We start from the raw sequence: 14,744 nt of genomic DNA, 5'->3' as shown, positions 1-14,744 counted from the left end.
TTTTTTTTTTTTTAGATTCCATATATATGTGTTAGCGTACGGTATTTGTTTTTCTCTTTCTGACTTACTACACTCTGTATGACAGACTCTAGGTCCATCCACCTCACTACAGATAACTCAGTTTCATTTCTTTTTATGGCTGAGTAATATTCCATTGTATATATGTGCCACATCTTCTTTATCCATGCATCTGTTGATGGACACTTAGGTTGCTTCCATGTCCTGGCTATTGTAAATAGTGCTGCAGTGAACATTGTGGTACATGACTCTTTTTGAATTATGGTTTTCCTCAGGGTATATGCCCAGTAGTGGGATTGCTGGGTCACATGGTAGTTCTATTTTTAGTTTTTTAAGGAACCTCCATACTGTTCTCCATAGTGGCTGTATCAATTTACATTCCCATCAACAGTGCAAGAGGGTTCCCTTTTCTCCACACCCTCTCCAGCATTTATTGTTTGTAGATTTTTTGATGATGGCCATTCTGACTGGTGTGATGGCCATTCTGACTGGTGATACCTCATTGTAGTTTTGATTTGCATTTCTCTAATGATTAGTGATGTTGAGCATCCTTTCACATGTTTGTTGGAAATCTGTGTATCTTCTTTGGAGAAATGTTTTCTGCCCATGTTTGGATTGGGTTGTTTGTCTTTTTGATATTGAGCTGCATGAGTTGTTTATATATTTTGGAGATTAATCGTTTGTCAGTTGCTTCTTTTGCAAATATTTTCTCCCATTCTGAGGGTTGTCTTTTCATCTTGTTCATGGTTTCCTTTGCTGTGCAAAAGCTTTGAAGTTTCATTACATCCCATTTGTTTTATTTTGTTTTTATTTCCATTTCTCTAGGAGGTGGGTCATTAAGGATCTTGCTATGATTTATGTCATAGAGTGTTCTGCCTATATTTTCCTCTAAGAGTTTTATAGTGTCTGGCCTTACATTTAGGTCTGTAATCCAGTTTGAGTTTATTTTTGTATATGGTGTTAGGGAGTGTTCTTATTTCATTCTTTTACATGTAGCTGTCCAGTTTTCCCAGCACCACTTATTGAAGAGACTGTCTTTTCACCATTGTATATCCTTGCCTCCTTTATCAAAGATAAGGTGACCATATGTGCATGAGTTTATCTATCCTGTTCCATTGATCTATATTTCTGTTTTTGTGCCAGTACCATATTGTCTTGATTACTGTAGCTTTGTAGTATAGTCTAAAGTCAGGGAGTCTGATTCCACCAGCTCTGTTTTTTTTCCCTCAACACTGCTTTGGCTATTTGTGGTCTTTTGTGTCTCCATATAAATTTTAAGATTTTTTGTTCTAGTTCTGTAAAAAATGCCACTGGTAATTTGATAGGGATTGCATTGAATCTGTAGATTGCTTTGGGTAGTATTGTCATTTTCACAATATTGATTCTTCCAATCCAAGAACATGGTATATCTCTCCATCTGTTTGTGTCATCTTTGATTTCTTTCATCAGTGTCTTATAGTTTTCTGCATACCGGTCTTTTGTCTCCATAGGAATGTTTATTCCTAGGTATTTTATTTTTTGTTGCAATGATAAATGGAATTGTTTCCTTAATTTCTCGTTCAGATTTTTTGTCGTTAGTGTATAGGAATGGAAGAGATTTCTGTGCATTAATTTTGTATCCTGCTACTTTACCAGATTCATTGATTAGCTCTGGTAGTTTTCTGGTAGCATCTTTAGGATTCTCTATGTATAGTATCATGTCATCTGCAAACAGTGACAGTTTTACTTCTCCTTTTCCAGTTTGGATTCTTTTTATTTCTTTTTCTTCTCTGATTGCTGTGGCTAAAACTTCCAAAACTATGTCGAATAACAGTGGCAACCTTGTCTTGTTCCTGATCTTAGTGGAAATGGTTTCAGTTTTTCACCATTGAGAACAATGTTGGCTGTGGTTTTGTCATATATGGCCTTTATTATGTTGTGGTAGTAGTGTGTTTTTAATTTCCAAATATTTAGGTTTTTTATTTTTCATTCCATTATGATCAGAGAACAGACTGATATGAAATGCCATTTTCATCATATATTAAGTGTCCATGTGTAGTTAAATCTATATCTGGATTTTCTGTTCCATTCTGTTAAACTGTTTGTCTGTTAAGACTACTTTCCCATCCATCCACTCCCAACATTGATTCCCCCCCACCCGCCCCGCTCAGGTTTTCTTGACTTTTTTCTTTCTTGTTTATTTTTCCATATGAACTTGATATTCAGGTTGACTACTAAAAAAATAAAATCAGTTGGCATTTAAGAACGTTTTTATTACTGAAAATTTCAAACATATACAAGTAAGCAGTTAGACTAGTACAATTATGTAAAAGTACTCATCAGTCAGCTTTAATAGTTAGAAACTCATGGCCAGGACTTCCCTGGTGGCGCAGTGGTTAAGAATCCGCCTGCCAATGCAGGGGACACAGGTTCAAGCCCTGGTCCGGGAAGATCCCACATGCTGTGGAGCAACTAAACCTGTGCGCCAGAACTACTGAGCCTGCACTCTAGAGCCCACGAGCCACAACTACTGAGCCTGTGTGCTGCAACTGCTGAAGCCCATGAGCCTAGAGCCTGTGCTCCGCAACAAGAGAAGCCACCGCAGTGAGAGGCCTGCCCACCACAACAAAGAGTAGCCCCTCCTTGCTGCAACCACAGAATGCCCACGCGCAGCAATGAAGACCCAATGCAGCCAAAAAGAAAATAAATAAATAAATTTATTTTTTTTTAAAAAAGAAAGAAACTCATGGCCAGTTTGTTTCATCTACAGGACCTCTCTCCTCTCAGATTGTTTTGAAGCATGTCCTGGATACACCATTTTATTTGTAAATACTTTATTTTAAAATTCTTAAAGATAAGGGGTCTTTTAAAAACAAACATAAAACATTACTATACCGTTACCACACCCAAAAGACTTAACAGTAATTCCCTTTTATCCTCAAATTTCTGTGGCTATTTTTAAAGTATATATTTTTTTACGGTTAATTTGTTCCAGTTAGGATCCAAATGAGATTTACAAATTGCATTTGTTTATCATGTTTAAGTCATTTTTTAAAATTGTTTTATGTTGTGGTAAATTTTTATTATGACGGTTTCAAAGACATGTTTTGTTCATTCATACCCTCATAGAGTTGTGGACTCTTTTTTTAAACCATAGTTAAAATACAGTTTTTCACACCTAAAAAAAATAGCAGTTATTTCTTCCTATCAAATGTGTAGAGCACAAGTTTTTCTTACTGTCTTATGAATTTTTCTTAATAGTTGGCTTGTTGAGCCACAATCCAGAATCCACACTTTTCATTTGATTGGTTTCTCTCTCTTAATGTTAACTCTCTTATAGGTTTCTTCTTAGTTTTTTCCGTTTCTATCTTATTTAAATCTAATTTGTTTTGTCCTGTATTCTTTCCCACCATCTGAATTTCATGGATTGTGTCCCTGTGATATTGTTTAAAGTGTTCCTCTGTCCCCTGTAATCCTTGTGAACTGATTGTAGATAAGAAAGATTAGTTTGTATTTTTTAAAACTTAACCTGGAATGTTTCATAGATGATGTGTGTACTTTTATTAGGAGTCAGTGTCTTACCTCTGTCTCTTTTTTTTTTCCTGGATAGTAGGAGTAACTTGGCTGCCTTATCTATCCAGGATAATGTTTCATACCAGCTCTTCTCTGTTTGTTTTGGCAGCACTGACAATCACTGTCTAGCGCTAGATTCATTATTTCATTAAGGATTGCAAAACGGCATTCTCATTCTGTCATCTCTTTTTCAATTATCAGCTGGACTATTTCTATAAAGAAAAACTTTACCTTGTCAAACTATTTGGTTACCATGAGGTACAGTTTGTGATAGAAAGGCAGCTAAACTGCCCATCATTTCAGGGCAGTTCTCAAAATAATGAGTTGGTTTCCTATTATCCCTAAAGGTTGACCAGTGAGGGTTTGTTGTTGTTCTATTAGAATGAACTCCTGGGTTTTAATATTCAGTTTGCCAATTGGGATTTTCATTAGAACTACATTAAATTTATAAATATATAATTTAGAAATTAACTTAGAGGAGAATTGCTATCTTTATATTGTCTTCCTATCCATGAACAAATGATGCCTTTCTGCTTGTTTAAATCTGCTTCTCTACCTTTAGTAGTTGTTTTGTTTGTTTGTTTGTTTCTTTTTTTAATTTATTGGTTTTTATTTTTGGCTGTGTTGGGTCTTCATTGCTGTGCACGGGCTTTTTATAGTTGCAGCAAGCAGGGGCTACTCTTCATTGCGGTGCACAGGCTTCTCATTGTTGTGGCTTCTCTTGTTGTGGAGCACAGGCTCTAGGCACATGGGCTTCAGTAGTTGTGGCACGTGGGCTCCGTAGTTGTGGCGCACGGGCTTACTTGCTCCGCGGCATGTGGGATCTTCCCGGGCCAGGGCTTGAACCTGTGTTCCCTGCATTGGCAAGCAGATTCTTAACCACTGCACCACCAGGGAAGCCCTGTCAGTAGTATTTTTAAGTTTCTCTTAAAAGTTTTATGTGTTTCTTCAGTTTTTGCCTTAGGTATTTTCTTTTTTTATTGTTAATGTAGAGTGGGTTCATCTTTTCCATTGCATCTTCTATGTATATGAAGGCTATTTGCCATCTTTATGTTAATCTTATATCCTGCGGCTTTACTCTTCAAATAACAGGGAAAATTAAGGACTTGCTTCTGAAATGCAGCCGTAGATCATATAAGGCATATCTTTCCTTCATGATAGTAGTGCCTTTTTGCACAAAACCACCTCTTTGTCTTCTTGGTACGTAATGCAGCGTTACCGTTTTTGCGTCCTGTGAGAAAAATTTAGTTGTATTTGAAAATATGCTGAAGTCAGGAACATTTTGGGACAGATATTCTTTGTGTGGGGGGTTAGACTGGGGTGGGGTCTGTGCATTATAGGATGTTTATTAGCATCCCTGGCCTCTACCCATTAGATGCTAGTAGTATCCTCCCCTTCTCTAATTGTGACAACCAAAAATGTCTCCAGATGTTGCCAAATGCCCCTTGAAAGGCAAAATTGCTCCCAGTTGAAAACCATTGATGTAAAGAAATAGCTGAAGTATGGCCAGTCTAAACTGTGGTTTAAGATTAGGGTAGATTCAGTTTGGGTGGGTGGGGGGTAATACAACCATAAAACCAGGTATATCTCTGTATATTTTATCTTTTAAGGTTTTGTTCAAGCATTGTTTGTTTTGTTTTTTAATTTTTAGTTTTTGGCTGTGTTGTGTCTTCGTTGCTGCGCGCAGTCTTCTCATTGTGGTGGCTTCTCTTGTTGCGGGGCATGGGCTCTAGGTGTGCAGGCTTCAGTAGCTGCAGCACATGGGTTCAGTAGTTGCGGCTCGCAGGCCCTAGAGCACGGGCTCAGTAGTTGTGGCGCACAGGCTTAGTTGCTCCACGGCATGTGGGAATCTTCCTGGACCAGGGCTCGAACGTGTGTCCCCTGCATTGGCAGGCGAATTCTTAACTACTGAGCCCCCAGGGAAGTCCCAAGCATTGTTTTTATTAACTAGAATTTTTTATTTTTAAAAATCTGTAACTTGACTGGCTTTTTGGAAAAAAAATTTAATATGTGAGGGTTGTAAAGTATGAAAAGAAATAGTGATAGTAAGTTAAGCTTATTTAGCTTAATTAGACAAACTTTCATGTGATAAAAATGATATTTGAGTTTTGGGTGGCTTTTCTTTACTAGAAGGCTGTGCTTTTTCAATATGAGGGACTCTCAAGATTAAATTCAGAACAATATTACCTAATTGGTTTTCTCTGTTTTCAAGTTTGCTTTTCTGACTAGATAACACAGTGTGTAACTAGCTCTCCTAAGTATCAGCAGCAGTCATTAAATTTTTAGCAAAAAACTTCAAATATTTTTTTAAAAAAGACAAATTCTGTCTCTACATTAGCAGTTACCTGTGTAGTCAGTTTTGATGATTTTGTGAACATATGAAGTTACACATTCTTTGTGTCTTGCTGTAAGCAGTGGTTCACAACTTCTTCCCTCAAGTGGCTTGGTTAACATAGCACCATAAACCCATCACAGACAACAGTCAGTGCTGTAATAAACATGTGAGGAAAAGGTACACAGAGCATGCAGCTAGCGCTTTTGTGGGGGACTGGGAAAGACGATACAGAGGAGATGACAGTTGAGCTAAATTGTTAACTAGAGCTTTAATGGAGCAGATTACAGGCAGAAATTTGTGTGGAGTAATAAAAGACAAAAAGTAATGTTTTAAAAGAGCTATTACAATTTTTTAAAAGCGCTACATGGTAGTATGTGATGCTATGTTTGAAAAAGCAAGAGTTCAGTGGTAAGAAGTTTAGAAAGATGGAGTTAAGGTAAGTGTTGGGTCTGTTTTGGCTTTTTTGTTGTACTTTTGTTTTCCTTTGAATAAAATCCAGTGCCCTTCTCTAGCAATGGCATAATTCAGTGTCTCAAACAGAGTGTATATGAGAAGTATGAGGGAAATGTTGTTTCATAGTGCTGTAAGAGTCTTGTAATTACAGGGACTTGATGAAGTCTGGGGGTCATCACTTAGTATCTCTCTGAGAATGTTGCTTTCAAGCTGACACTTGATGGACAAGTAAAAATTTTCCAACCTGGCAGTAGGGGATTGGGGTTTGAGGCTGAGGAATAGCATATATGATAGGAAAACAGCCCATAGTGGCTGAAGGGGGATGGGTGTGGTATAACATGGCATTGGAGAGGTAGGCTTTGACCCAATCAATGCAGAGCCTTATGGACCATGTTCGTGTATTTTATGCTAATAAGGAGCTGCTGTGTTCTAATATTACGTCGTTTTTTCCTGCAGTACCAAATATGCCCCAACAACGGCAAGACCAACATCATCAGAGTACCATGATGCACCCAGCCTCAGCAGCAGGCCCACCAATTGTGGCCACCCCACCAGCTTATTCCACACAGTATGTTGCCTATAGTCCTCAGCAGTTTCCAAATCAGCCTCTTGTTCAGCATGTGCCACATTATCAGTCTCAGGTAAGCCTGATATGACCTAATAACTCTTAATTGTTGTTCCATTGAAGTAACTTTTAGTATGGTAAAGGGGTTTTTCCTTTATATTTTGTGCTATGCGTTAACGGTGGGGTAGGCAGCTAAGGATTTGGGGGTCCTTTTTAACCTAATAGAAAGTTGCTGATCAGTGTAAGTGTTTCAAAGGCTAAATCCTTTCTAGCCAAATAAGGATTTAGGAGTTGTTTCTGGAAACCATGGAATTAAGACATAATTAAAATCTACTTGACTATATCTGGTACTTTAATGTTTTTTTCTTTATTTTTTGTTTGAACACAGCATCCTCATGTCTATAGTCCTGTAATACAGGGTAATGCTAGAATGATGGCACCACCAACACATGCCCAGCCTGGTTTAGTATCTTCTTCAGCAACTCAATACGGGGCTCATGAGCAGACGCATGCGATGTATGGTAGGAAGCAGTTTGTTTGTCTTTTTCAATGTGTGTGACTATTCTTACTGTGTTTTTAAGCTCTGAAAAGATGCTCTGTTTAAGAATAACTCTGCCTTTTATGACATTGAGGGTCAAGAATCTAAAGAAAAGATGAATCCATTTCTCTCTCCGACCTGCTCTATAAGTCTGGGCAGATCATTTCTACTTTGAAATTTCTCTCTGTTCCATTGTCTCTCTTTAACTAAAATGTAATAATGTGTGTAAAAGCATCTTTTGTGGAGAAAGGTATCTTTCTCTTCTTCCTCATCAGTAACATCATTTGGTATACCCTTCCTAAGGCATGCAAGAAAGTTTTACCGTAATGAAAGCAAGAAAACATTCTGCTTCACTCCTTACTCTGGGGGTCACTGACATTGCATATTTTATTGCTATTTGTTACAATGCTACTATGTTTCTGCATCATGCTGTATTTCAGGTGGTCAGAATTGTGTAATATTAGATCTGCTTTTGACAGATTCATACTTTAAATGAGTATACAGTGATAAAATGAAAATGAAAAGTATTCTATATAAAATTAAACGATATATCTGAGTAATAAGCTAAAATTACCATCTTAGTTTTGTGGCCGGAGAACTTTGTGTAAGTCAGCTTTGCAACTGTCTAAAGTATTAATATTGTTTTCAATGTTAGAATTTAAAATAAGATTTCCACTTATATTTTGTAATATAGAATTAATGGGTCATTTTATATTATGTTTTTCAAAATGCACCTTTAATTAGTACCAGTTTTATTAAGATCTAACTTTTGTTTTGAACTTTTCTGAGAACTCCTGTACTGTCATTTAGGTTTTCCCATTGGCATTTCAGTTTTTTGGAGAGGGAGAGAAATTTAAGTTTATTCATACAATTGAAAAGTGAACCACTATGAAAATGAAATTAATATTACATGTAACTACAAGGACATTTCATTTTTTAAACCTCTTTCAACTTTTTGAGTGACTAATAAGAATATAAAGGCTTTCATTTTTTTTTTAACTTTAGATAACAGTTTATAACATTTTGTAGGTTTATAGGAATATAGGACTCAGGCAGCAACAATCATTCTTGTCACCGGGAACCCACTGCTAATGTTTTCTTTCTGGAGGCATGCTGCTTTACCACTGGTTCACAAATGATAGGAATTTTACATGATTAAAGGCTTTTATTTTAATAAAATACTTGTCAGATCTTAATTTTCCGCACTTAAAATTTTCTCTTGTTGACTATGCTCTTTAAATCAAAATGATGTGATTGCTCCAATTTTGAAAAACATTTCTTTCAAGAAGCCCATCTATAATTTAATTGAAAGATTGACATACTGATTTGGCTTATGATTTTGGTTGTGATCTCCTATCATTGGCTTGTCTTTAGTTGTCTTAACCAGGACTAAGTATGTGTGAAAAGGCACCACTGATTTATCACACTAACTTTTATGCAATTTGTATACATTGCAATAATTTTCCAGTTTGCTAAAGTCTTAGGTGACACAGTTTATTATGATTGTTTATTATACATTTCTGAATACATCTTGACGTAACAAATGGAAAAAACATTTCTTTTTTCCCATTTTCTGGGATACTCCCCTTGGAATAAGATCTGAAACTTGAGCTAAAATTTCCATTGCTTTTAGAGAATAGCTGTTTGTGTGCCCACACCTTTGAGACATTGTAGTAATACTGCGATGTCAAGCAGAATCTTTCTCCTCAGTGTATATTCACTCACTACCAACATCTGACTTTGTCTGCTGATTGGATGTTCATTGGTTTGAAACAGCCAGTACAGTAAATACTGTATTTGAGGCACTAATGGTTTTTATAACTACCTTCCCAGAATATTTCCATTTGAAAAGCAGTTGATCTTGGACCCTGAAGTCCATTCAAGTGTGGGTAAATAGTAAATATTGCAAAGAAACAAAATACTAGACCTAATGTCCAGTGAAATCTAGAATGAATTAGTCATCAAAGCTAGTTCTTTGATACCAGGAGAAAGTTGCTCAACCAAATCTGAATTACTCTCCTGCAGTTTACACAGATTGCATTATATTTCATTGATGTGTGTTGATGAGGGCAGCTAGGGGCAAAGCTGTAGATTTGGTATGATTGTTGCTGGTTCTGTTTTGGATACTTCATACCCTAAAGAGAACACTGGGAAATGAATTGGTTTGTTCTTTACCACAATAAGCCATAATTTAATCTGCTGTAGCAAGTTCATTAATTCTTCAATAATTTATTTCAGTTATTTTAGATCTTCCAAATACAATTATGCTGAATATAGACAAATTTTAAATACGTTATTTTAAACTGTAAGACAAAACTTGCATAGAAATGCTAATTTTATTTTCATTTCCCTTGAACAGTTTATATTTTATATTCCAAAAGGAACCAGATAGTTTGAGTATGAATTCTATTTATTCTTAAGCTACATCCTATCTAGATTTTTTTAAACTTTTAATGCAAACAAAAGAATATGCACCCAGATGTTAATGACAATTATATGTCACCTTTTTGTCATTCATTAATTGTTATGGTCATAGCAAAAGCCTTTGCGAATAGAAATGACTACAAGATGAAAGGCTGGTTATTGTTTTTTAATTTTTCGGTGTATTATATATAAATATGCTAACAGATCACTGAACATTTAAATTATTAGGAGATACATTCTAAGAATTGTTGACCTTGTACTCTTTCTAGATATCTTAGGAAGGACTTTAATCACAAACTTCATCTCTTTGACCTTAACTTTAACTTCACTTTCATCATTGCCTCTGCCCTCTTCCTCCTAATAAGTTACTCTTTGTTTCCTTAACATCTGGTCTTATAATTCATCTCATTTTGTTTCATTCATCTAACTTTGTTTTCCCTTTTAGAAACAGTAATAATGAAATTTTCTCTATTCAGAAAGAGTTAAATCCAGAATCCTTTTTTTGGTTTATTTTTGGTAGTTTAATGCGGATAAATTCGAAAATACAGTAGGCAAAAAGATTTAAAATGCACCTATTAATCTTCTCCCTTACAATCACCGGTTAACATTTTGGTGCATATCCTTACAAGTGTACTCACACACACACACACGCACACACCTTTATGTAGACAGTTTAATAAGAAATGATATTGTACCCTTGTTTAATATTATTGTTTCTGAATTTTTGGATCCATTACCAGATGCCTAGTAAACACCTTACAGAATAAGGTGTAAGGTGACATTTCTATTAATGATTTGCAAAATTAGATTAGTCTTTTAAATTAAACTTGGTAAATATTATTTTGTTTTGGTACATTATTTATATCAAGGTTGTTCAGTGGAATGCAATGTTGGTCTTTTTATTAGATAATAACTTTATTCCTTTCATTTAACTAAGTGAGCATGTGGTACTTGACAACCCAATACAGAAGAAAAGTGTCTTTTGCTTCAGCCCTATCTTACTTAATTTTGTAGTGATGTTTAAAGTGCTTGTCATCTCTTGTAAAATAAGAAAAATGAGTTATGCATGAATACAAAAAGAAATTACTAAATATGTCAACCTTTCCAGAAAATTAGGAAAATGCACACCTTAAAAGGCTAATTAACCTTTCTATTTCCCAAATTCAGCATGTCCCAAATTACCATACAACAAGGAGACAAGCCCTTCTTTCTACTTTGCCAGTGAGTTGGGTTTTTTATACTAATTTTAATTGAACAGTAAAACACTTTTTAAAGAATACATGTTAAGGGAGTAGACTTGTTGAGCAATCTTTTCCTTGTGCCAGACAAAATCATTAAAAAACAAAATATATATATATATATATGAAAATAATTCAGAGTTTTTAAAAAGGAAATATAACCCAGCTTAAGAAAGCTGGAGTTAATTTAAAAATTGAGTTGTTTCAGAAATTAATTTTTGCATACCAAGCAAACATGTGACTGTTTTGGAAATGCCTAATACTCTCCTTGTTCAGAGAAACTTTTCCTGAACAGCCGTTTTTAAAACAAAGCGCAAAGCAAGCCACAAGCTTAAAACATTAGGGTTTTTTTTAGTATCCTGGTAAGAAAACATTTATCCTTACAAGGATTTTTAATTGAATAGGGTTGAAATACTAGGGGAGGAACGTTTCTGTATTTTCAGTCTTTGCATGACTACAGGTGTATGATATTCAGGTAGCAGACACCTCATGGATGTCTTGAGTTTAAGCAGGAAAGCATGACCTAGCAGCTACCAGAGATTGTCTTTGGCAACACCAGCCCCCTCTCACCACCAGTGGAAAGGTAAATGATTGCTCCTAAATGGAGAAAGTCTGAGCAGGGATTGCTTTTGGAAATGAACTTGTAAGGTTTGTTTTCTCTATTTGTAGGGAAATTTAAAAATAAGGCTTATTCATGGGCTTTTGGTATTTGGATGGGAAAGTCACTAACTTGCAGGAGTCCTTTAGAAATGTATGACAGTATAATATATGTCGCTTTATGTGAAATACTATATACTAGGGGATATTAAGGATTAAAATTTTGTTAGAGACTAAATTTTAAATTATTGTAGAATGACTGAATGTCTGAATATACTAGATGCCAAATTTTAAAAAGCATTTAGAAAACATTTTGACTTAAATTTTCATTAATTGTGCCTTGACTTGGTATCCAAAAATAAGTGCATACATACTATTTATTTGGTGCTAGGAAATGTTAACAAATTTAATCCTTTAATAGATGCTCTTTAAAAAGGAGTCTTGCTGTATATATAACTGTTAAAGGGAAACTATGTATGTGGTATAGTGTATAAAAGACACTGTCAGTAATTCTATTATGTACTCAGTTTGAGGTCTCAAATGTAGTTATCCTCACCATCTTACTGTCTCTGTTAGTAGTTTTGGAGTCAGTTTCCTGGTAAGTAGCTAAAAGGTCCTTAATCATCACACCTAAGCATTAACTGCCTTAGCACAACTTTCCCTATAAGAGAGTATCAGTACTTTTAAAAGAAACTAACAGTGGGGAGGCTATTTGTGATTTAATTTGCTGTTTCATACCCCACCCCCACCCCCTTCTAAGCATTTTGTCCTGGTTTGTTTGGTCTAGTTGCCTTTTATTCCCCTTTTAAAGAGTTTTCAACGTTCCTTTACTTCCTTTTTTCTGAATTTAAGATCAGATTTAAAAGTTGGAAGATTTTGTTTTGTTTCATTTTTAAAGTTTTGCTGTGCTGGTGTTCTCTCATATCTTGTGCATCCAAGGTCAAAAATGACAAAACCTAGTTACTAAATTAGGTTTAATTTAATAACTTCTATATTAAATTAAATGCACATCTCTATGGACTGCATTGGCTTCAGTAAGATCATGGCTTAGGAAATGATTTTTGGATTGTGGTTAGTGTTTCGAGGATTTGACAAATCACATAATTAGAGTTTTAAACATTTATATCGAGGAACACAGTGAGCGGGAAACTTCTGGACTGGGTCTGGCCCAAAAAATAGTTATTTCTTTGATGAGCTTGAACTAATCCAGGTTTCATGAAGGCAACTTAGGTTTTATAAATAGAAGTTTAACTGATGGATAGCTAAATCAGAATTTTGAAGAAAAATCACTTTATTTTTAACCTCTCTGGAATCTTTAGCTAATGAGCATGTATAATAAAAGCAGTTAAATGATAGGCTTAGGTCAGGAAAGCCCAGAATTTACTGCCTTTCACTCTCCACTTCTCCCTTTCCCTAATTCTCTTAGATTTTTCCCCTCATTTACTCTATCTTGGTTCCTTTCTCTTATCTCTCTCTCCCCCCTCCCCTCTTCCAGCCTTCCCCCCTGCCCCCCAGCCTTTTAATTTCCCTCTTATCCTGCTTGTCTTTGTCTCCTTCTTAACTGGCCTTTCAAGGAACCAAAGTATATTTTTGTTGTTTTTACTATTAAAGTGTATAAGTTCCACATTTTCCCCAATTAGCTACTCAGTTTTCATATTTGAAGGGGGCAAAGAATTCCTGGGTAAGGTACTTGCTTAGCAAACATCTTTAAGCAAGATGATGAACAAAGGAAGATATTTCTAATCAAACATCCTCACATTTTATTTGTAGATGTATGTTTACATCTGCTTAATTTTTCTTATAATGCATTACAGTTTATTGGTGTTTAGATAGGGAAAGGGTGTTTTTTTTTAAACAAAAGCCCATGTAGATGCATTCAGCTTGGATTACTTGAAGTATTTATGCTATGAATGCAAATGACATATAGATTAGAATACTCTATCTTATAACCTTTCAGTATTGGTAAACTATCACAGAGATGCCTTTTTAAAATACATAGTAAAAAATACTTCCATCTTTAATTCTCTCCAAGTAATTTCAAGATTTTAATATTTTTCTAATTGATGAATAAATTATGAGACTTCATGGGTGTAATTCTCTTTGTGATGGCCATGCTTTTTTATGTATGAATATTAATAAAATAGCACCCAGCTAGAGTTGATTATTGTTACTTTTTATTTCCTTAATACTTTGCTTAAAAGGTAATTAAAAATGAAATTTAAAACTTTTTGGTACAAAAGTTTCTTGAATAAATAAGGTTAAATAAATAGAAACTCTGAGATTCTGTACTCTATGAAACCTCATAAATAGAATTTGGATTCGGGAATTGCTTTCCCCCAGACAGATTAGAATTGTTACAAATGAAACATTTAAGAATTTATAGTAGGGAGGATTTTAATGCAAGTGGTTTGAAAATAAGGGAGCATGAATGACTCTAGATATCACTATTCAATAAAACTTTCTGTGCTGAAGGAAATGTGCTACAAATAATGATGTCCAGTCAGTAGCCACTAGCTACATGTAGCTGTTCTAATTATTTAAAAATAAATTTGAAAAATAAGTGTAAGATTTTTACAAGAACAAGGGTTCAAAATTTATCTCAAGTCTTTTAGACTAAGTCAGTGCCCAGACAGTTTTGGGGGTCAGAAGCTTAACTTAATGAATATGATGGTGAAGAATGGCCTTTTAATAAACCAATGAATTAGAAAAACGACAATGACTACTTTCATAGATTCATGGGACTGTGAAACTCAAGAAAGCTGTTAGCACATTATTTTTCCCATGTCCCAGAAAACTGTCACTGACTTCTTGAAAAACACCCAAAGAATACGTTGCCAGTTTTCCTTGTTAATATGTTCCAGTGTATGTTAACTGTTATAGCTAGGGGATTTTCCCAGTGTATAAACAAAAATGCTTTGTTTAATCTAATCTGGGAGTTAACTTAGTATAGATGCCCACTGTGGTGTTGGCAGTGGATGCACAGGTGATCCTAGCACTGCTCTTTGCCTCACCCTTCTCTCTTTA

General features: G+C 35.2%; 1 protein-coding gene across 15 annotated transcripts in view; it reads left to right on the top strand.

Annotated features, from left to right (window-relative positions):
- ATXN2 (ataxin 2) overlaps nt 1-14,744 on the top strand; it is a 131,626-nt gene that overhangs the window by 100,051 nt on the left and 16,831 nt on the right. For 13 of the 15 annotated variants that reach the window (XM_024758607.1, XM_024758600.1, XM_024758596.1 and 10 more), the window contains 3 exons: nt 6,815-6,999; nt 7,312-7,444; nt 11,053-11,106. In XM_024758607.1, coding sequence (XP_024614375.1) covers nt 6,815-6,999; nt 7,312-7,444; nt 11,053-11,106 — 372 coding nt within the window. The remainder of the gene's footprint in view (nt 1-6,814; nt 7,000-7,311; nt 7,445-11,052; nt 11,107-14,744) is intronic. The other 2 variants (XM_024758605.1, XM_024758594.1) reach the window with 1 other exon arrangement.

This window comes from Neophocaena asiaeorientalis, unplaced genomic scaffold (assembly GCF_003031525.2).
Source record: "Neophocaena asiaeorientalis asiaeorientalis breed wild unplaced genomic scaffold, Neophocaena_asiaeorientalis_V1.1 scaffold77, whole genome shotgun sequence".
Lineage (NCBI taxonomy): Eukaryota > Metazoa > Chordata > Mammalia > Artiodactyla > Phocoenidae > Neophocaena > Neophocaena asiaeorientalis.
Note: the sequence above shows the minus strand (reverse complement) of the source record. Positions and strands in the feature narration are given on the sequence as shown.